This window comes from Bos mutus, chromosome 2 (assembly GCF_027580195.1).
Source record: "Bos mutus isolate GX-2022 chromosome 2, NWIPB_WYAK_1.1, whole genome shotgun sequence".
Taxonomy (NCBI): domain Eukaryota; kingdom Metazoa; phylum Chordata; class Mammalia; order Artiodactyla; family Bovidae; genus Bos; species Bos mutus.
The window spans coordinates 64,931,787-64,954,571 of NC_091618.1; the positions used below are offsets into that span (position 1 = coordinate 64,931,787).

Below are 22,785 nucleotides of genomic sequence, written 5' to 3' on the forward strand. Positions count from 1 at the left end.
GGACTCAGACGGAAAAGCGGTGCCAGGGGTCCCAGGGTAGGACACAGTCAGAGGGAATGGCTTCTGTGCCAGACTCAGTCCCTACAACCTCTGAGTGCTGGCGCACCCTCGCTCTGGCACTGGTAGCCCCCAGGCCCAGGCCTACTCACGTTCCCACACATCTGTGGAGTCATGGTGACACCCAGCCCTGAAGCTCCCTTACCATTCCTCTTGGAGACAGAGGCTGTGGCCACCTGTGTTTCCTGCAGACACTTCTCATTTTTGTATCAACATGGGCTGCACTTGGCCAGCTGGCTCACCCTTTTGTATGTAGAGTAGCTTTGCCAACATGTGGCTGAAAAGGCCAAAGCGGAGCGTCTCTAGGTGGAGAACCAAAAGGAGGAGTAAGGGCGAGAGGCAGGCTACCCACCTTCTCTCCCTTGTCTGGAGAGGGGAGGCTGATGGACAACAACTGAGAGAGGCTCTCACCCCATACCTACACCCCGACCCCTGCCCCAGACCACCAGGCCAGCCCTGATGAAAATCAATCTCCTAATGGATACATGTGCATGTATGGCTGAGTCCCTTTGCTGTTCACCTGAAACTATCACAACATTATTAATTGTCTACATTCCAATAAAAAATAAAACATTAAGCTCCCAGCATGACAGCCATTTTCAGCCCAAGCCTTATTCCCACCTCTACCCCTTTCCCTCTTCAGGTCACTTCTCTCACTGTGAGAAGGCAGGAGAGAGGGACCTGAAATGCTCGAGTGTTCAAGAAGTGCCAGGCACTTTGAATACACAATCTCGTTTGCTCTCTCCAGCACTCTGTGAGGGGTTAAGACACCAATTTGATAGGTGAGGTAGCCCAGGTTCAGAGGGGTGTTGCCCAGCAGTAAGAGGCTAGGATCTGAACTCAGCTCTGGCACAAAGATCCATTCTCTTTCCACTTCACAGGCTGCCTTTCCCTGGTCAGCCTTTACTGATCCCTGGTACCCAGCTCCCAGACTGCACAGGCATCTCAGAAAGCCTCTACCAAAGTAATTCAGGCTAAAGTGTTAGGGACTCAGTAGATTACCCTCCCCTAGGGTATATGCATTTTAAGAGGACTTCAGGGAGGTGTGGCTGTGCTCAATTCTCAGAGAAAGACTCATTGTAGCATAAGGGCTAAGTAGGATTTGGGGGTTAAGGGGATGAAGAAAGGTGTGTAAAGTCTGGAGGGTTGGAGTGGGGTGAAGCTAAGAGCTTAGAGATAGGTGTGTACACATGGGGGTGTGTGAGGGAATGGGAAGGGTTGACATTTACCTCTAATCCCCAAACCCTAAGAGGTAACTGAGTATTGCTAATTTTTTAAGATAAGGAATGGGTTTAGGGAAGGGAAGTGACTTGCTCAAGATCACACAGCTGATAAGTGGAGGAGGCATGAGACAGTCATGCTTTTCACGTCATTGTGCTAGTAAGCAGTGGAAGACATCACGTGCCATCCTTTCCAGGCAACATGCAAGCATTCATGATTAATTAATTAAGCCATGATGAGCACCATGGTGTCCCAGACATTGTGCTATGTGCTGGGGCTGTAGAGATAAATGGAATGTAGTTCTTGTCCTTGAAGAGTCATAGTCATTGTGGGAGAAAGACACATAATCATTGCAATTTACTGTGGCAAATTCTCTGATCCAAGGCAACTCCAGCCCACAATATTCCTTTAAGATTTTATAGAGTGAGTAGTTTTCTGAATAGATTCACAGAAGGCTTATCTGAGGAAGAAACTCTTAAATTGTTTCAAAGGCTCATTGTAAGTTTGAGCTAGGACATTCCAGCTAGAGAAAATGAAACAGCTTTCTCAAAAGACTGTGTGCCACTTCTGTGGGAACCTTCCATAGACAATGCCTTTACCTAGCATTTCCCAGATAAGTTTCACGAATATCAGTGCCCTGATAGTAATCAGGGGAGGCAACAGTTTTCTAAGGCTTACTACATGCCAAGCACTCTTCTAAGGACTCTCCATATATTAGCTCATTTAACTTTCTCAACAATCTTTTGAGGTAGGTATTAGTATATTCATTTCACAGCTGGGAGACAGTGGCAAAGAGAGGTTAAGGAACTTGCTCAAGACAACACAGCTATTCAATGGCAGAGCCAAGATTGGAACCCAAGCAAGAATGTTCTAGAATCTATGCTCCAGTGAGTGCATCAAGCTGGTCAAGGGAAAATAGCATAATGAATATTGGCCTAGTAAAAGTTCTGAAAAGTTCATCAGCTCAACAAACATACACATGCAAATTTTTCCACTCAGAGTTTTCCAAACTAATTTTACATAGGAATATTCTTTTTTTCTTTCAAGAATGAGCTCACAGAAAACCCTTTGAGAATTACCGTCTTATCCCCAAGAGTGACTCTTTGTCACTTGGGGATCACACTTTGAGGCTGGACTCTTTGGCTGGGGGATGGGAATGGGATGGGTGTTTCCAGTTCCTGATGATTCTCAATCAGGCCCACCAGATGACCATCTTCTTGCAGCTCTGTAGCCCTCCCTGACTGAACTTACCGGCATTGTGTGCTCCGTCCACACACTTTACAGTGCAAGAAATGTGCAAACTATTTGAGTTTGGAAGAAGCCTTTTTGGTTTGTCACAGCTGCATTTTTAATCTTGTGCTTGATTTCTCTCTCTCAGAGAGAAATTTCTTTCTCTCAGAGAGAAAGTGACTGTTGGAGAGGGTTAGTGATTTCTTCATTTACAGCTATGGCTCCTGGTGTGTGTATGATCATGGTACACAGTGAATAGCCAAGAAAAAGGAAGAAGGGAACCAGAGAGAAAAAAAACACAATTCCTTTTAGCTATCCAAGCCCTCTGCTTGTCAGAGGGGAAGTCTCCTATGCAGGGGTAAGGCCTGGTGAGAGAGGGCATGTGTGGAGCATCTGATATTTCCACACAGAGCTATGGCTTCACATCAAAGTCTGGGAACATGAATAAATTCTTGGATTTCTGAAATGTGATCCCTTCCTGCCAAAGGAAGTCTGGCAGCCACAGCCATTAGCACCATGGATAGCGGCAGGCCTGCCAGGTGCACCCTGGGAAGGGGCTGGACTTCTCTTGCTCAAGAAGCACACAGGTGCTGGTAGGACTGAGTCTTAATAGGATCACAGGACATTTTTGCACTGTGAGATGGGGTCTTTGCTGGACTTACTATCATCCACACACACCCCTCCCGCCCTCCCACACTCATATCAAATCAGTGAACACAGGGTCCAGAAGATGGTGATAAGGGAAGTCACTGCAAGATGGTAGTGGAAGATACATCCACGTGCTCAGGAGTTCACAGAGATGGCTAAGGTCCCAGGAACACTGTGGCAGTGTATTTTTTGTTGCCTTGCCTTGCCTTGTCTGTGGTTTCAAGGCCAAGAAATACCTTCAGTGCCTAGCCCGGGGTAGCTGTCGCATTAGTGTTGGTGCAGTAGGAGGAGGGCCCTGCTCTATGGCCAAGTTCTACATGTGCATAAACAAAGAACTGAGTCTCCCTCTAGAAGAAATCCTTATGATCTCAGATGAATTTTTTGAATCAAAAGCCTACTTCCATTGGCAACCCATAGGCACGTTTTCAGGACATGGAAACTTGCTTTATTAATAGCAACCTTGCAAAGAAAACAAAAACAAGAAGCTACATTTACTTCTCTGGTGGCCTCTGGGGCTGTTGGTGGCTTGCTGTGCTGCCCAGAGAAAAACCACCTAGCATTGGGTTTCCTGTTTCATTCTGCTCCATCCCACAAATGCGTATTGAGTGGTCAGTCCCTGGATCAGTCCTGTGGGGATGAGGAGACCAAATGGAAGTGTCTTTGCCTGAGGAACATACAGCCTCCCAGAGGGGAAACACACTCAGAGAAGCAGGATACCACAAAGGCCATCTGAGAGTGTCACATGTATTGCCTCAGTCCCAGGTTTGGATGAGGTGAAGTCCATGTTGGTGGATGCTATCAGGAAGACAAGAGAAGAGGTTGGAAAAGTAATCCACCAAAATTGTAAGCTTACTCAGTCAGCAAGGACAGGATGTCTCTGCTTTCAGCTGTATCCCCTATATCTTGCACATAGTAGGCACTCAATGAATACTTGCTTGCATTGATGAGTAATTGGAGTGCCTGCTAGAGGATTGAGAGATGCAGGGTGGTGTGACCCAAATAGCTGGCACACTGTGGCTTAGTGGGGGAGTCTCAGGTTAAATCACTATTCCCTGGGGTTTCGGAAAGAGCTGTCTTTGGCAGTTGGGGCTGTTTCATGGGACTTGAGTCCTGGAGAAAACATATGAGGGATAGCTACAGACCCATAGCTCTGTGAAGATGCAGCCAGGGCCAGCTCATCAAAGCAGAGATAATCTGGGCTCCTCGCCTAGGAGAGTCAGGTGTGCACTTTCAAGGGCTGGCTGACCCTCTTGACTCAAATGTGTTGCTGCTGCTTCTGGGCTAATGGGCCCAGCGGGCACTTCCTCATCCGCCTTTAAGTAGGGTTGTCTGAATATCTTCAGGGCCTGAGGCTGGAGTGCTCTTCCTCCTCCCCCTTCAGCGTCTCAGGAGCTGAAATGGAAGCAGAGTCCTCAGGTCATGGTGGCCTTGATTCTCAGAAGAGCGGGAGCCTGTGTACTCAGCCTTAGCCACTCTCTGGTCCACAGCTATGGGGCATCTGTTCCTGTCTGAAAGGACTGGGAGAGGCTATGGGACCCATACCCCACAGAACACTTAGCCTAGTGCCCCGCACAGAGTAGAAACTGTTATTGCCATTATCTTTTTTTCAAAGCCATCACTCAATAAACACGGTTGAAGACTGGGAGGCTGGGGGCTGGATATACAAAGAGAGGCACAGGTGATGCCTACAATAATATCTCTAGAAAGTTCATAAAGAAAATAGAGCCAGAGGGCAGAGTAATCAACATTTGAAGGGAGGTGGTGGTGCGGCGACTTGCTGGGAAAGGTAACGTGTACAGCTTATTGTCTACACCAGCCTTGCACAGTCCCCTCTGCTCTGTATAGACAAGCCTCTTCACTCCTTAGAAGACTTGACCTCCATTATCCACCTAGATACCTGATCAGTTCAAATATTAGCGGTCCTTTAAGGTTATTCTCTGTCTCTTCATCCTGGGACAGACTTCCTCAAGGGCCATGGCCACAATGCCTTGATTTTAGCAACCTCTTCCTGTCTATACCCTTGTCTATACCACCTAAATGATGTATTACGTGGCTACTTGGGTGCTTTCTATTTGTTAGTCCCTCCAACTAAGTCTGTAAGGTCTTTAGTAAGGACCTCATCTTGAATTCTCCATTCCATGCTCCCACTGATCCTACTCTGGCACAGCAGGGCATTCTGCATATAGTAGGTGCTCAATAAAATTCTTACTGAGAGACTCAATGAGCAAATAAGTGAAGGAATAAGGAAAGTAGGAAAGAAGAGAGGGAGAGCAGGAGGGAAGAAGGATGGAAGAAAGGAAAAGGAAGGAAGGGAGGGAGGGTGGGAGGAAAGAAGGAAGATCACTCTGGTTTTTGCAAAGACTAACTGCAACTTAAATGGCTGACAAAGTTGGTGCTCCTTCTTTGCCCTCATTTCTTACTCTTCCTGAAAAGATAGATAAAGACTATGTTTTCAAAATTTTTATTCCTTGAGCACATCATGACTTGAGCTAACATAAGTAAAATTTTCCAACAATACAAAATAGTGAAAGTATTATAAATGTTTACCGAACATTTACTATGTCCTCACAATAGTCCCTGCTCTTGAGAGGCTTACAGTTTAGTTGGGAGGTAAAAAAGTAAATGCACATAAATTCTTCAGCCAGTGACCTAGTGGTTGGTACTTCAGATCTGGAGATACATCTGGAATCCCAACATGACCTGGATCAACTACTAGAAAAATTACATACAAAAATGATATCTTGTCAAATATATATTTACCACCACCCTGTGTTTCCTCAGCTATAAAGCAGGGACACACATCTCATAGAACATTACAAGAATTAATATACCTAAAATTCTTGGCAGAGTACCTGAGCGTGGTTAGTGCTCAATAAGTATTGCCCATATTATTACCGCTAAAGATATAAAATCTTTATTGAACATCTGTCATGGATCAGTTATTAAGAACTTGAGGTGTTGGATTATCTCAGCTCTCTCTTGATTGTTGGTTTCTCCCTTCATACTGTGCCATTTTCACAAGCAAATAAACATGCTCAGGTGTCTCCCATCTTTAGGACTTTGTGTGATGTGACCCCAGCCTACCTCTCTGAATTCAGATCATGATGCCCTTCCCATTGGGGACAGAGGCAAAGTTTGGCCAGTGTATTCAAGATGATGTCTCTAAACAGCTTGTGGTCCAATTGGCTCACAAGTCTAATTTAAGGAAAGCAAAGAAAGCCAACACACAGCCATGCCATGTTTAGATGCAAACTCAAATAACACAAGTAGAAAGAGGTGGAGGGAGTTAAGGAGACCTCGCAGGAGAGCAAGAAAGGAAAGGATCACACCTATATTGTTCTCCTCTGCACACTCAGCATATAACACAGTGCCTGGTATACAATACAATAAATATTTGTGGGACAAATGAATGACACATGCATTAATGAATAAATGGTGTGATTTTCTGCCCTACTGGAGCTCACACCCTGGTTGGGGAGGCTAACAATAAAGAAATATTTGTATGAAACATGATGGCCAGGGTATGTACATTCAAGATAGTTTAAGGGTATACAGGCAAGAATTATCAATTCTGCTTGGGAAGAGGTTAGGGAAGACTTGGGACAAGGGACTTCACTGGGAACTGAAGGATAATTAGGCAGGGCAGATGAGGGGGGACAGTCATGCTGGGTTGAAGACACTGCAGTGCTGATGAATGAAGAGTGGGGTTCCCTGCTGGTGGAGAGTCATTAAAGTAGCAGATAAGACAGTGTGTGATCAAGTGTCAAACTGTATGTGTGACCACTAGGGCTTTGGGATGTGAGAAGGTGGAGTTGGTTAGTTGGCACATAGTAGACTGTCAGTGGATATTGGTGAAAGGAAAGCAGGCTGGATTATTAAAGGCAATTTGGGGCAGATCGAGCCATTACTGAGCCTTGAAATGTAAAACTACAGTCTAAACGGAAGGCATTATGCTAATAAAGGTCATAATTAATATTAATGAGAAGACGGTCACTGATGATGACGTTGGTCCCTCCAGGGGGAGCAAAAGCTGGGAGATGAGAAGGTGTGTTTAGCACTCTAGCAGGCCACTCTGTCTAACTCTGCCACATAGAAGGGAGGGAGGGAGGGCAGGGGAAGGACCTCATTATGACTCATGTGGCTGGTGGGGAGGAGGCTGCCAGCTCTCCCCTTGCTCTAGCTGCTGCTTTCCCTGCCCTTGGTAGAGGTCTGGCCTTGGGAAATGACCCTCCTCCCTGAAAGTCTATAGTTGCTTCCAGGAATGCTGATCCCTGGAAAGGTTGCTTTGTCTGAGGTCTGCGAAAGCAAAAGCCTGAGTAGCAAACATTTGCTCTTCCTTTCTTCTTCCCTGCCCAAATCCTGCAGGGGCAAAAGCACTAGAACTGGGAAATGGTGGTCCGCAGGGCTGAGGAACTCGAACTGAATGTATACCTCAAAAATGCTTGTCCAGGTGGAACCAGTGACTGAAAACACTGGACAGTCTTGATCAAGGGCAGGAAGCCAGAGCAGGGCAGTCTCAGGGGAATGTGGAACAGATGGTGTGGTCCTTCTCTGCTTTCCAGAAGGATAGGATGTGTGGATGATCTCAGGGTCTCCCTGCTTTTGAAATAAATCCACTTTTCCCACCGTACATGGGCTTCCTGCCCACATATTTCACTTGAGATGTAGTCTTAAGTGTGGTGGTGGAGGTCCAAAGTATTATTAGTTAATAATGATTGTGAATGTTTACTGATCCAGCTATTGTTCTAAGGCCTTTGTATTAATTAACTCATTTAATCTCTCAGTGGGGCTCCTCAGTGACTCAGTGGTAAAGTATCTACCTGCAGTGCAGGAGATATGGGTTTGATTCCTGAGTTGGGAAGATTCCCTGGAGAAGAAAATGGCAAACCACTCCAGTACTCTTGCCTGGGAAATCCCATGGACAGAGGAGCCTGATGGGCTACAGTCCATGGGGTTGCAAAAGAGTAGGACATGACTTAGCAGCTAAACAACAACAACAACAGGAAACACAGAGGCTGAACAGGTAATGAGCACTCTGCTAATCACAGGTAACATTTGGACATGGTTGCTTCCAGCATTGACCATGCAGTCCATGGGGTGGCAAAAGTCAGACATGACTTAGCTACTAACAAAAAACAAATCTCAATAACTTGAAAGGGACATCTGTCGTTCCCATTCTACACACATGGGGACTGAGGCTCAGGGAGGTGAAGCAATTTGCCCAAGGTCACACAAGACAAGAAGTTGCGGAGCCAAGACTGGAACCAGGCACTGTAGCTCCTCGAATCACTGTGGCTCCTCAGTTCTAGAGGTGGCCTTAGGGAAGGGAAGAGAGGACTCCTAGGACCCAGCCAACCAGTAAAGAACATGGCTGGGAGCTAATGGCCAGTGCTATATTCACTGCCAGGTTCTTAGAGCCCCTCATCCAGGTGGGAGGAGGAGTCCAGCTCTGTTATATGAGCGGAGGACTGGGCAAGCACTTCACACTTTTAAATCCTCTGTCTTCTCATCTGAACAATGGAGAATGATTGCTGATCTGCAGGACTGTTGGGAGGAGTAAGTGAAGCAGCACATGCAAGTGCCTGATGCATCATAGTAGGTGCTCAGTAAATGAGGCCAGTCTCCCTGTTCTCACCTGGGTCAAGTTTGCTTCAAGCTAGATTCAGTCATCTTTTCCACAAATCTGTAGTGAAGGCCTACCAGGTGCCAGATTTTTTGCTATGCCCTGGGAGAGACACCAATGAAGGAAGAGGCTGGACCCATGTGAAGTGGAGAGGGGGAATGACCCAGAGGTACCAGAAAGAAAAAAAATGAAATTTTAAGTAACCCACGACAACGCAATACCTGATAAATGAATGTTCTCCTCAAAAGCAACAGCCTCAGGAAGGCGAATCCGTTCCAGAGACACGGAGGCTCTGCCAAACACTGACATCAGCCACTGACTTTCCTCCCAGGCATTCCATCCTGGTGAATTCTCCTGTCAGGAAGACTGCCTTTTAGGAAAACGAAGGCTTGGAGCAGGAAACAATCTGCCCAAAGTCATATGCAGGGCAAGAGCAGAACCAGAAAACAGAGCTTTTGATTTCTGAACTGGAGGTCTTCCCAATTCTCTAAATAAGGTGTCACAGCTTTGGCTCAGAATGGCTTTGGACTATTTTTTTTTTTTAATAACTCGACCCAGGTCAGTAGGACCAGAAACTGGGAATGTCCAAAGGAGTCTGTCTGTGGATCTGCCTGGCAGTGGCGGGATAGGAATGAAGCTGAGTGCACCAAGGTTACCACCAAGGGCTGGGTGCCAGGGATCTGGATTTAAATGAACTTTATACAGAGTACAAGGGCAGGCCATTCTTTGGGTGGAAGAAAAGAGTCGAGAGTAGTCCATTCTTTTTTTCTTTCGGCTATCCGGCAAGCAGCAGGCAGGATCTTAGTTCTCAAATCAGAGATTGAAGCCACGCCCCCTGCAGTGGAAGCGCCTAGTCCTAACGGCTGGACTCCCAGGGAGGTCTCTCTAGTAGACTCTTGTACTGGGGGCTTTCAGCTTTTCAGAGTCATTAAAAGAGCTGGTGGGCTGGTTTTCCGGTACCTCTTTGGCAGCTTGGAGTACTCCGGTTAGGTGTGCGAAGACCCTGAAGTGAGATTTATTCCATTCTGAAGACGTAACTCCGAAGAGCTTTCAGAAAGTTCTTCTCTCCTGGGCTTAAGGGACTGAGGTTCTCCTTGACTAAGTCTAGTCCTGCTTGCAGGCAGGGGGTGGATTAGGTGATCCCCGAAGGACCTTGCTGGTATCGGGATTCCGGGCGCCTTCGTGGCCCTGTGGACTTGCCTGTGTGCGCCCGTAAGTGTGTGGCGGGTGGGAGGCGCGTGAGTGTGGCCGCTGGTGGGTGTGCCTGAGAAGCTAGGTCCCGGCTGAGCCCGCGGCGCCCACTTGTGGCTCCCAGGCGCCGCCAGGAGGAACCGCGCCTTTGCCGCCTCTGCCTGGGACGCCGCCCGATAGGAGGAGGACAGAAGGCCGATGACATGAGGGCGCCGTCTCCCAAGTGATGGCAGCGCGCGCTGCTTCCTCGCCGCCTCCGCCGCTCAGCCCCGGACTCCTTACGTCAGGGTAGCTGGGTCCCCCCTCCGCGCGGCAGCCAGCGAGCAGCGGGAGAGCAGAGCAGAGCGCGCCGCGGAGCCCGAGCGCCCTCCCTGCGCGCTGATCCCTGCTGAGTCCAGACGAGCCGGGCAGGAGGCAGCGCGAGCCCTCGCGGGACTCCGCCTTGCCACCCAGTGCTCCCTGGCCGCAGCCGCCGGGACCCGCTGGGCGCCGGGCTCGTCCTGTGCGCCCCCCGCCATGCGTGCTGGGCTCCGGGGCTCTCCTGAGCAGTCCCAGCGCGGTGGGCACCGGCGCCTGGGCCAGGGTGCCTCTCGCTGAAGTAGTTGCGCGCCCAGAGGAAGGGGTCGCCACGTCGGGGGCGCGACCAGGACCCGCGGAGTCCGCCCCCGAGCGCGGGGAGCGGGGCCGCCTGCGCCGCCCGACCATTACCTCCCCGGGCGGCAAGGAGGAGCTGGTGGCGGTTGCCTCCCGGCTGTGGCAGCGGCGGCGCCGCGCCTGCCTGGCGGCCGTCGGCGTGCTCCTAGCCATGGCGCTGGGGCTGCTTATCGCCGTTCCGTTGCTGCTGCAGGCGGCGCCCCCCGGCGCGGCGCACTACGAGATGATGGGCACCTGCCGCATGATCTGCGACCCCTACACCGCCGCACCCGGTGCGGGGCCCGCGGGAGCCAAGGCTCCGCCGCCGGGACCCAGCACTGCCGCGCTGGAAGTCATGCAGGACCTGAGCATCAACCCTCCGCCCCCTTTCATCCAGGGACCCAAGGGCGACCCGGGGAGACCTGGCAAGCCGGGACCGCGGGGCCCCCCGGGAGAGCCGGGCCCACCTGGACCCCGGGGTCCCCCGGGGGAGAAGGGCGACTCTGGGCGGCCCGGGCTACCTGGCCTGCAGCTGACGGCGGGCGCGGCAGGAGGTGTCGGGGTGGTGGGTGGCGGAACCGGGGGCGGCGGTGACTCTGAGGGCGAAGTGACTGGCGCGTTGAGCGCCGCCTTCAGCGGTCCCAAGATCGCCTTCTATGTGGGTCTTAAGAGCCCCCACGAAGGCTACGAAGTGCTCAAATTCGACGACGTGGTCACCAATCTCGGCAATCACTACGACCCTACTACGGGCAAGTTCAGCTGTCAGGTGCGTGGCATCTACTTCTTCACCTACCACATCCTCATGCGCGGCGGCGACGGCACCAGCATGTGGGCGGACCTCTGCAAGAATGGCCAGGTCAGTGACACCCCCGCTTCCCCTCCACCCTCGCAAGTCCCTGCGGACCCTCGTTCCCACCCAGCGCCCCAAAGCTCCTGAGAACTCAGTCTCTTTCTCCCCGTTGGGAGGGAGCGCACCGCAGCATCGCGTCTCCCAGTGCGTCCTGGTCGCTTTTGCCCGGTAGCTCCGGAGGTTGGGTTCCCTACTACACAAATTGCACTCCCCTGCTATTTGCATTGCCGCCTGAAGCCCCGTGGGGTTCTCGGAAACCTCATTCTTCTTTATCTCCCTGTGCGCCCCATTCTCCCCTGTGCCCTCCCCGTCTCCCTTCTTCTTGGCCCTGGCCCCTGGTTCCCCTCTTCCCTACTGGGTCAGTGTCCCCGAAGCCCTCTGCCTCCCTTCTTCCCAGATCTGGCGACTGTGGAGACTAGGGTGCAGGGAAGGAGTTGGCTAAGTTGGAGAGACAGCGTGGAGCCTGGGTGGGAGCGTGGACCCTGGAGGGGCAGGCGGAAGGCCGGCCAGGGGGCACGCCACGTGGAGGGTCGGGCAAGGGCCCAGGTAGAGGTATTCGAGCCAACCCGCTCTGATGGCTTGCCCCCAGGTCCGGGCCAGCGCCATCGCGCAGGATGCGGACCAGAACTACGACTACGCCAGTAACAGCGTGGTGCTACACCTTGATTCGGGGGACGAGGTGTATGTGAAGCTGGACGGCGGAAAGGCGCACGGAGGCAATAACAACAAGTACAGCACCTTCTCGGGCTTTCTTTTGTACCCGGATTAGAGGAGCAGGGAGCGCGAGGTGGGGTGGCTTCAACCCGCCCTATCCTCGTGGGGGCGCTCTGTCCCCTGGCGAGGACCACTCTCGCTTCCTGACACTTCCTGACATCGTTGGAAAAGACACACCCTCGCTGTCCTTCCTGCCCAGCTTCCGACCTCCGTGTGTCTGTGACTCGCCACGCTCCTGGCTGTGCTCCTGGTTCCTGGCCCCAACCCGGGGCAGTAGAGCGGGATGCCCAAGTGGAGAAATGAGCGTGAACCTGAAACCCCAGCCAGGGAGGCGGCAGCGCAGACTTTGCAGAGCTGATTGGACTGGACAGGCCCCAGCGGGATGCCTGAGTGCTTCCAGTCCCCCTCCTCCTCCGAGAGCCCTGAGACTGAGGGCTCCCAGCTCTGGCCACCGAGGTAGGCCAAAGCGAGCACAAGCTCCCTGGGGTGTCCTTCTTTGTGACCTGAAATACTTGTGCAAATGTCCCTGTCCATTAGCTGAAATCCCACCTTCAGCAGAATCCCAGCAATCAGAAAATCCATCTCTACACCGCACTCCCGCCTCAGACCTACCGCGATGCATTAAATTATGTTTCTAGACTATGGACTCTCCATGTCTCTGTCAGCCTGGTCCCGGGACCGGGCCTCCAGATGTTCACCTTGACATAAAGACCGGAACTGGGCCCTGAATAGCTCCATCTCTACCCCAGTTGCCAGCCACTGCCTTGTCTGTGCTGCCTGGAAGGGTGAAAAGATGTGGGGAGATGGGAGGGTAGCCTCTCACCCTTTAGGTTGTGTCTCTGCCGGGCTGGGCTGCAGCCTTGACCAGAGGAGGGCGGGAGGAAGAATTAGAGGGTGACAGGAGACGGAGGTTGGATTTTCAGTTTCCTAGCCTTGTGGGAGGAAGTAGAGGCCTGGAGTTTCTGGAGAAGGAAAGGGAAGAGGAGGCATTTATGCAAAATGAGAGGGATGAAGGAGGTATTTGCCATCAGATGATCTCCGAGATCTCCCAAAAGTCAATAGAGAAATCCCTGAGGAAACACCCACTCGGGCATGTAATGAACTCAGCACATCAGCTTACACTAGCTGGGTCCATAATCTCCAAGTTAATTGCCTGGTACACTGAGGCAATTGTGTGGACCATCCAACTCCCTGAATTCACCCAGAGCTGTGTGGTAAATGAGATAGACTCTCCCCTTTGTGGTGGGACACCCCTCTTAGGGGGTCTTCCTGTGTGCGTGGTGGTATGGGGCACCTGCTCTGAACCTGACTGCATTTGTTTGGCCCTTCCCTTTCCTTTCCTTCACTGTTACACACACACACACACACACACACACACACACACACAGGTTAAGAAAACACTCCACATGGTGTTTTTGTTTTTTCACTTTTTTTGTTCTGTTTTTAGATTATTGCGTTCCAATGAACAGTACGTTATCTACAAAATAACTAGTTAGCAACCTGTTAGTATTCATGGAGCTCCTTTTGACCAGCTGTTTGCAGAGAAATGTGAATATGTACACAGAGGCAACCCTGGAGTGTGCTACCTATGTCGAACTGGATATGCACACACACACCCCATGTGGATATAATGTGGTTGTTGTCTCTAATCCATGTTACACAGGTGCACACACACACAAATTCATAGACTCGTGTCAGTGTGGTGTGTGACATATTCGTGGCTATATGTCTGCTCCCAAATTGCAATGTGCTCAACTTTAGTTCCTGGAAGATGCTGAAATTTGTGATTCTGATTTAAAAGACAATTATACCCCCTGCCTTGAGTCTTGTCTCTGTCGCTATTCCTCTTTATGCTCTTATTTTATTTGAATAATGTTTTATTGTCATTCACTTGAATATTAGCAATGATTGCATCTGCTTCAAGTCTAGGCATAAACTGCTCAAAGATATCGAGGAGGAAAACAATATCCATATGCAAACCATCACCCTCCCAGTTCCAGCCCACATGAACCGCAGTTCCCCACCCACCCCACCCCAGTGATTGTGGAACCCAAAGCCAGCTGAGCCCAGGAACTGGGGAGGGCAGAGTCGATCCCGTCTACAGTCGCGTATGTATCAATTTCTGATGCCTTGTCGATTGTATCATCCAGAAATGCGATTAAAACCAAATATATGAGACCCAAATGAAGTCTAATTGCTATGGATCTGCAATCCCCAGCGGGCCCCTAATCCTTTTTGACTTATTCCTCCCCTTCCTCCGATGAGATGGAGCTTAGACACAAAGCCCTCGGTTTAAATTTCAAAAATTAAAATTGACATGCAGCGGTGGCTTTCCTGGGAGCAGGAGGAATTTCTAAGGAGGTGCCGGAGCCCAGCTTTATCCTCTGCATTAAGAAGCAATTTGTACTTCTAACAAAACCCCCACCACTTCCCTTTGGTGGAAGGGCAGTTGAAACGCCTTTCCCGGGTCTGGTTGTTCACAATACTTAGACAAATTTGAATCTGAGATTCCTCCATCTGTATTCCCTGGTGCAGCCTGGCTTCTTGCAATTCTAATGCCCGGGTTGCCGGGAGGTGCTGCCAGAGGTGTCAGCTGCTAAGAGGATGATAGATTGATGAGGCAACGGTGGGGGGGGGACGCGGCCGATGGTAAGAGCTTGCCAGCTCAGGAGCAATCTCTCCCTGTATCTATACGCTATCTGGGTTCCAGGCAGACCCCTCATGATCCAGGGTCTACAATCCCATTATCTTCATGGAGGTCTCCCTTTCCTTGGAGGAAAGGATGGGGAGACCTCTGCCACCTCTGTGTGCCATCAGTCTTGGGGTACATGTGAAATGAAAGAAATTACCTGCCCCAGACACTTTTCCTTTTTGTCTCTAGTTAGTTTGAGAATTATTGTCAATCAGTTGTAAAGTATCATTTTAAGTCCCTAATTGCTTTTGAGTCCATTTTCTGTTTTTAGGTTGGGATTGTCACCTTGGCATCTCCCTGGAAGTAGAAGTAGGTTTTATTCTGTCCATTTGGGAGGTGGAGAAATTAGGATTCAGAGAGACCTAGTGCCTTGCTTGTGTTCATAAAGTTTGTAAGAGACTGAGCCCACACTTGAACTTAGACCTCCAGGCTGTGCTACTGCCTGACTACATAGATGGAGCCTGTTTGCCTCTCAGAGCTCCCAGGTGTTTGAGAGGAGAGCACAACAGGTGGACACATTTCTCACTCCTTTCTCTGATTTTGGGAGTCTCAGCATCCTTCAAAGGGTCAGATGAGATGAACCAGCCTGATTCTTTGATTCCAGTTGCCCCCAGAGGACACCCCAGGCTCCTGGACAATTTGGCTGAACTTCCTGTCTTGGGGTCAGTGCTGGAGGCAGGACCATTTGGTCACCAAGTCCTGGTGCTCATGTTTACCTGTGTGTCTGCCAGCAACCCCACCACCATCTTTCTCCTTAGGGGCCACTGACCACCTTCTTCTCTAATAGCTCTCCCTTGTTCCTCTTTTTGGTGGAGAAGATTTAGCTGAAGTGAGCATGGCTGTCCCTGATTGCTGAGAGGTCCTTTTCTCATTCCCAAAGTCCACATCTAGGTGGCTAATTATTTTCAGGACTGCCTGAGAGTGTGAGATACACACCGGACCCTGGAAACTCAGATAGAGGTGATTCCATCTGCTACATCTTCCTCCTATCTATGTGAGCAGATGGCTCTTTTGGGCATCCAAGAAGAAACATCTAGGCCCCCCTCTGCATAGAGTTATGATGACACCTTAGAGAGGTCATTTGTTGCTTTAAACTTCAGTGACCAAGCATTCCTATCGGACAATCATTTTTTGAATTCTCATCCCCAATACGTGTATTTGACTTATGAATAATTTATGTATACCACCGTCAAGCCATACTTTAAAAATTCTTTTTGTGTTTATGTTCGTTAAAGGCTCTCCACATTCAAGTGTATGTATGTTCTGGCTGGCTAACCGAGTTTAGAGATAAGTCTCCTCTCACTGCAACTGAAAAAACCAAGGGTTAATCCATGTGTTTCACTTCAACTTGCCATTTTTTCCAAAGCTTGGGCAAAAATACGTTCTTTTATGAGTCCCAGGGGAGTCTGTGCACTCTAATTCTTTGAGTGCACAGTTTCAATCCATACTTTAAGTATTGTTGTTGTTAAGTTGCTAAGTTGTGTCCGACTCTTTTATGACCCCATGGACTATAGCCTGCTAGGTTCCTCCATCCATGGGATTTCCCAGGCAAGAATACTGGAGTGGGTTGCCATTTCTTTCTCCCAGGGGTATTCCTGACCCAGGAACCAAATCTGCATCTCTTGCATTGGCAGGCAGATTCTTTACCACTGAGACACTAGGGAAGCCACTTTTAAGTATTAGTAATGCTTTATTTTCCCCCTCTTTTTTTTAGACTAAACATAAACAGAAGTAACATTTCAATCTTTCCTTCTCTCATCTGATTTTGAAGACTAATGTTGGCATTGGAACCAAATCCTGGAATCAGGATGGGTTGGGGGTCGGGGCAAGGTCTCTCCCAGGGACCTTCTGGTTATTGGGGAGGATGAAGTTGACAGGTGGAAATGTGAAATTCTAGAGGCATGTTTTAGTCTTGTTATTGCTATACTCTTCAATCAACAAGGGTGTTCCACAAAGGAGCATGGGTCCCAGCAGTGGTTGAAGTAAATGATAGAAGCATTTAAAAAATTAAATTCTGTCACAAGAATTTGAAAAATACCCAAAAATAAACAGAAAAGTGCAATGATCTCCACATGCCTATCTTAACTTTGACACTTATGCACTGTGGCCGTGACCAACCAGGCAGAACTACAGTTTTTATGGATGGAACCCTCACGATGTGCCAAAAATCGGTGCTCAGACAGTTGTTTCCTCACCACATCCCTCTGAAGTAGGTATTGCTATTGTCCCACTTTACAGATGAGGAAACTGAGGTGCGAAGAGATACAATGACTTGCTCAAGGCTGGGGCCAGGACTGGCACTGAAGTCTGTTGGAGCCTGGAGATCAAACTCTGGGAATATAGGTGGGGCAGGGTGGTGAGACCTCAAAGACAGACTACAAGGAAGGCACACGGAGACAAGCAAGGGTCCCCATCAGGCACTCCAGAGGTGAAGCCACCTTTCATGGAGCCACCTGAGTATCCGCGATCTCCTCATAGTGTAATCAGTTTGTTTCCAGGCTTCTCACTCTCTTCCTTCTTACTCTTTCATGTACCAGTCATGCTGTTCCCTGTACTTGGAATCCTCTCCTCTGGGTTAGCTCCCACCCCTCTTTCCGGGCTCAGCTGACACATCACTTCCAGTAGCTTCCTAGCCTCAACCTGATGCCCCTTCCCCTAAGGACTGATCTTCCTTCCCATGGTGCTTGCCACAAGGCTGTAAACACACGTTCAGGTTGCCTGTCTTCCCCACGGACTTCAGGCTTCACAAGGCAGACCTATCATCGGTGTGAGTCACCACTGAAACCCACACCCCAGCTCCAGGATTTAGAATGTGCCTGGTAACCAGTAGGTGCTCAATAAATGTTTGTAAAGTGGATGGATAGATGGATGTGGAAAGCCTAGGGTAGATTAATTAGATTAAATTAAATAGGGTAGATTAGATTAAATCAGGGTAGATATAAGAAAGATCTCGAGTGTCTGACTTTACAGCAGGATCAGAGGGGATCTCTTAACCAGTGGGTTCCCATCCACCTCCACTTCTGGCCCTGAGTTCTTAAGGTTTGGGTGAGTGGTGAGGACTACAAAGGAGCATTTATTGCAACCTTCAAGGCCCCAGTTACATGTCTAGAGATCAGGAGAACCATCCAACGGACATGAAACGATGACTACTGCCCACTGGGGCTTCTGGGCTGATTTAATTTTTTAATGGATTAATTAATTAATTTGGCTGCATCAGGTCTTAGTTGTGGCACATGGGATCTTGGGTTGTGATGTGCGGATTCTCTAGCTGTGGCAGGTGGGGTTAATTGCTCTGTGGCATGCGGAATCTTAGTTTCCTGACCAGGGATTGAACCCATGTCCCCTGCATTGTAAGGCAGATTCTTAACCACTGGACTACCAGGGAAGTCCCCTGCTGGGCTGATTTAGGCCCCCTCCCCCTAGGGCCTCCAGGATGTCCCTAAGCTTTCTGTGGCTGCTTGGGCAGCAGCCCCACTTCCAGCGGGGTCCCTCACTTGATGCGTCTGCAGTCAGGATGCTTTTATTTTCTCTGAATGGAAAACATCTTTTGAAAAATTGTAGATGCAATCTGCACTTGCAAAAAGTGTAAACAATATACAGAAATATAAGACAGAAAATAAAATTTCCCTCTCTCGTTATGCAATCTCCTTCCCAGAGGTAATTTCTGTTAACAGCTTGGTTTGTATTCTTCCTGACTTTTCAAATGTACATGTACGTGGATTTGTTCATGAAGAATATAAAACTCTAAACACTGACAAGTTCTGTACCTGCTCTTTCCTCTGATGATCGCCCTTGAACAATGCTAAGGGGCAGTTTGTGCCAAACCCTTTTCCCTTTCCCCTGAGGTGCATACCATTGACCATAGACGCTGGATTTAGATTGGTTAAACAGACCTTCCATCATTGGATCTGGAAGCTGTTTCTGATATCCCTGCTCTAACAGAGGAACCTGCTAACAGGATTGCTCTTCCATTTAGATAGAGGTTTCTGCTCTCATGTGGGAAAATCCTGCCTTATTTTCAAAGCAATGTGGACAATGTCTCTAATTTTCAGATGTTTCAAGTGGGTTCCCTCCTTCTGTTCTCACTGTCTACCTCTTGGTATGTTACTTACACACCCAGCGACTCTTCCCATGGGAATTAGTGAATGAGGGAACGAGATCAACTCCCTCCAGCCCAGTTTTGCCCCTGTTGGCCCAGGATAGAAGAAGGGAATTCCTTCCACTCGGCTACTCAGTTGTGTCCCTAGGCCCCAGCCTGAGGTTTGGAGAATGACCCTCCCCCCTTCTCTTCTCCCTTTCTTTCTTGGAGTTCCCATGTCCAGGGCTGGGTGCTGCTGCCTCTCCCCCAAGCACTGCACTTGGAAGGAAGCAGGGGAGAGTGGGAGGGTGGGCATTCTGCTCTGATGCCTGGTGACTTCAGGCCAGCTGAAAAGACTGACACAGGCACAGGGATGCCAGGCCACACTGGGCATCTGACGTGTGCCCTGGAACCAGGCTGAGCAGTGGGCAGCAGCCAAGTGTACCAAAATAGCTCAGCCCTTTAAAAGTAACCAGGTCACAACACAGAGTAGAAAGAGAAAAGAAAAAAGAAAAAAAAAAAGCGGTTTTAACCCTTTTTTAATTTTTAATTGAGCTGATCCTTCATCTTTATTATCTTGCTTGATATCAACAAGGAAGGAAAATGAGGGTTGGCAAGTTAGATAGCTCAAATTGAAGCACAGAGAGGTTTAATGATTTGCCCAAGATCACACAGCAAGAAAATGCCCGAGTTTGCAGCTTTGGTCTGTTTCTCTGACTCAAAGGCCAGATTACTTCTTGTAATCTAGTGCCCCACCTCTCATTCTGGTGCTCATCATGTAACCTGTTTGAGCCACCTATTTCCTTTTCCATAAAATGCCACCTATTCTATAAGACTTCTGGAAGGAGTGAATGAGTTAATGGATGTCAGCCATGTTAAAGGGAAAGTGAAAGAAAGAGAATGAAGTTGCTCAGTTGTGTCCGACTCTTTGTGACCCCATGGGTCACTCTTTGTGACTGTAAAAGTTCTTGATAAAAGTTGGTTATTATCAGCATTTAAATATTTGGTTTGAAAATGTCACTTTTTCACTAATAGCACCTGGCAACTTTTCTAAGCTACTGATATTCAATGGAACTCAACAATGGTCTTTGAAGTTGGATTCAAATCCACCTTTACTATAAACTGCCTCTGCAATACTTTGACAGATATTTAACTTGCTGAGCTTCACATTCTCCATCTGTAAAATGGGGCCAGTGCTCCTACCACATGGGTGGTTCAGTTCAGTTCAGTCGCTCAGTCACATCCGACTCTTTGCAACCCCATGAATTGCAGCACTCCAGGCCTCCCTGTCCATCACCAACTCCTGGAGTTCACTCAAACTCATGTCCATCGAGTCAGCGATGCCATCCAGCCATCTCATCCTCTGTCATCCCCTTCTCCTCCTGCCCCCAATCCTCCCCAGCATCAGTCTTTTCCAATGAGTCAACTCTTCACATCAGGTGGCCAAAGTATTGGAGTTTCAGCTTTAGCATCAGTGAGGAGACACCCCTCGTCCAAGGTAAGGAGCAGCGGCTGCACTTTGCCGGAGCAGCCATGAAGAGATACCCCATGTCCAAGGTAAGAGAAACCCAAGTAAGACGGTAGGTGTTGCGAGAGGGCATCAGAGGGCAGATACAATGAAACCATAATCACAGAAAACTAGTCAATCTAATCACATGGACCACAGCCTTGTCTAACTCAATGAAACTAAGCTATGCCCTGTGGGGCCACCCAAGATGGGTGGGTCATGGTGGAGAGATCTGACAGAATGTGGTCCACTGGAGAAGGGAATGGCAAACCACTTCAGTATTCTTGCCTTGAGAACCCCATGAACATGGGTGGTTGGGGGGATTAAATGAAATAACTCAGTATGGGGCACAGAGTGAGTGCTTGAAACCTGGGGATGGTAGGTGGTATTGTTGAAATAATTATTAGGGACTGCTCTGTTTTCTCCTGAGGCTAGCACATCTCAGGAAACATCAAACCAAGATTGCCTAGAATGAAAAACAGCAGGATTTCAGTGACAACAGCTGGCATTTACAAGCATGCCAGTGGTACAGGAGGCACCAAGACCATTTCCCAACATATCTACAATCCATTCAGTGAGTCTGTGAGGTAAGCATAATTGCACCCATTTCACAGATGAGAAGGTGAAATGGCCATTTTCAATGCTTGTGCATCAGAGCCAGAATTCAAGCCAGTATTTTTTTCACTGTTCAGTCCTTGGCTTCCCAGAGAGCCAGAGCCCACATAGTGAGCATGGCCCCACCTGGTCCCTGTTTGCTGATGTGGATGCAATCATCCTGTGCATATCTGGGGAGGGGGACTCCCTTGTTGACTCCAGGCTAATAAGCCCCTATATAATTGGGCCTGGAGCTCTGACTAAATCTCAGGGCTCTGTTGCATGAATATGCAAACTCCCATTGATGGCCCAGCTCTATCACAGCCTGATTTCAAACTGATGGGAACAACCCAGTGGCTTGAGCCCTCTTCCCATGCATAGTAGGAACACTGACTAATCCCTGTCAAAGCTCCTGCAGCTGGGTGGGGGGAGTGTGGGCTCAGCCCACGTGAGAGGGCACATTGAGGGCACGTTGTCCAGGATGTGGCCTCCTTCAAAGCCTGCTCTAACTCTGTGAGATCCACATGGCCCTCACGAATCTATGGAAGGCTTGTTTCTTCTTTCATTCCCGGGCTCAAGGTGCACGCTAGGGAGACCCAGGCCCTGCTTGAGGGCACAGAGTCTGATGGGAGAAGCGTGCTGATCTCTGGACTCTGAAAACCAGCTTTACAATGTGTTGCATTCCAGACCTGCTAACTGGGTGTCCACCATGCAACTAGCACTGCAGCAGGGGACCTGATTGCTACCCTCTTTTTTTAAAAACTTAAAAAAAATTTTTTTTAAACTTAAAAAATTTTTTTAATTAATTAATTAATTTTAATTGGAAGCTAATTACTTTACAATATTGTGGTGGTTTTTGCTATACATTGACATGAATCAGCCATGGATGAACACGTGTCCCCATCCTGATCCCCCCTCCCACCTCCCTCCCCATCCCATCTCTCTGGGTTGTCCCAGTGCATCAGCTTTGAGTGCTCTGTTTCATGCATCGAACTTGGACTGGTCATCTATTTCACATACAGTAATATACATGTTTCAATGCTATTCTCTCAAATCATCCCACCCTTGCCTTCTCCCACAGAGTCCAAAAGTCTGTTCTTTGTGTCTCTTTTGCTGTCTCACATATAGGGTCATCTTTCTAAATTCCATATATATGCATTAATATACTGGTGACAGGAAAAATAATTATCAGTGATAACAGCAATGGCATTTCCTTCCATTGTTGAGTACCTGCTGGGAGGCAGGTATGGCCTCATTTTAAACTTTCTGCAGCCCTGCAAGATGGGCATTATTTTTTCCATCTCACAGCTGAGGGTGCTGAGATTTGAGAAATTAACTGAATTGTGCTACAACCCTGCATATGAGAAGTGGTGGATTTCCAATTCAAGCCCAGACCTGTCTGCCTCCAACCCCCAACACTGCCCCACACAACAGAAGTGCTACAGGGTGTGGGAAGGCTGCCCAGGTGGCTTTTCTGGGCATAGGGATCTCCATCTGGAAGTGAGAGGGCCTGGGAAGGGCTGGAATGATCAGGAGGACTTCCTGGAATTGGTGACCTCTTAAATCAGAGTTTGCCCTATAAGGTTTAGTCCTCATCCTTATGGAGCTTGCAATGAGGTTGAGCAGGAAAGACTAACACACCGAACATTTGCTGGTTATTTGTTCATTTTCCCAAGGTATATTGAGTGCTACCCGACTTCCCTGGTGGCTCAGACAGTAAAGAATTTGCCTGCAATGCTGGAGACCT

General features: G+C 48.9%; 1 protein-coding gene across 1 annotated transcript; it reads left to right on the forward strand.

Annotated features, from left to right (window-relative positions):
* The first annotated feature begins 10,768 nt into the window (after positions 1-10,768).
* Positions 10,769-14,153, forward strand: C1QL2 (complement C1q like 2). The gene is made up of 2 exons (XM_005902023.3): positions 10,769-11,459; positions 12,043-14,153. The coding sequence occupies exons 1-2, from the start codon at positions 10,776-10,778 to the stop codon at positions 12,220-12,222; spliced, it is 864 nt and encodes a 287-aa protein (XP_005902085.2). The 5' UTR covers positions 10,769-10,775; the 3' UTR covers positions 12,223-14,153.
* Positions 14,154-22,785: the final 8,632 nt, after the last annotated feature.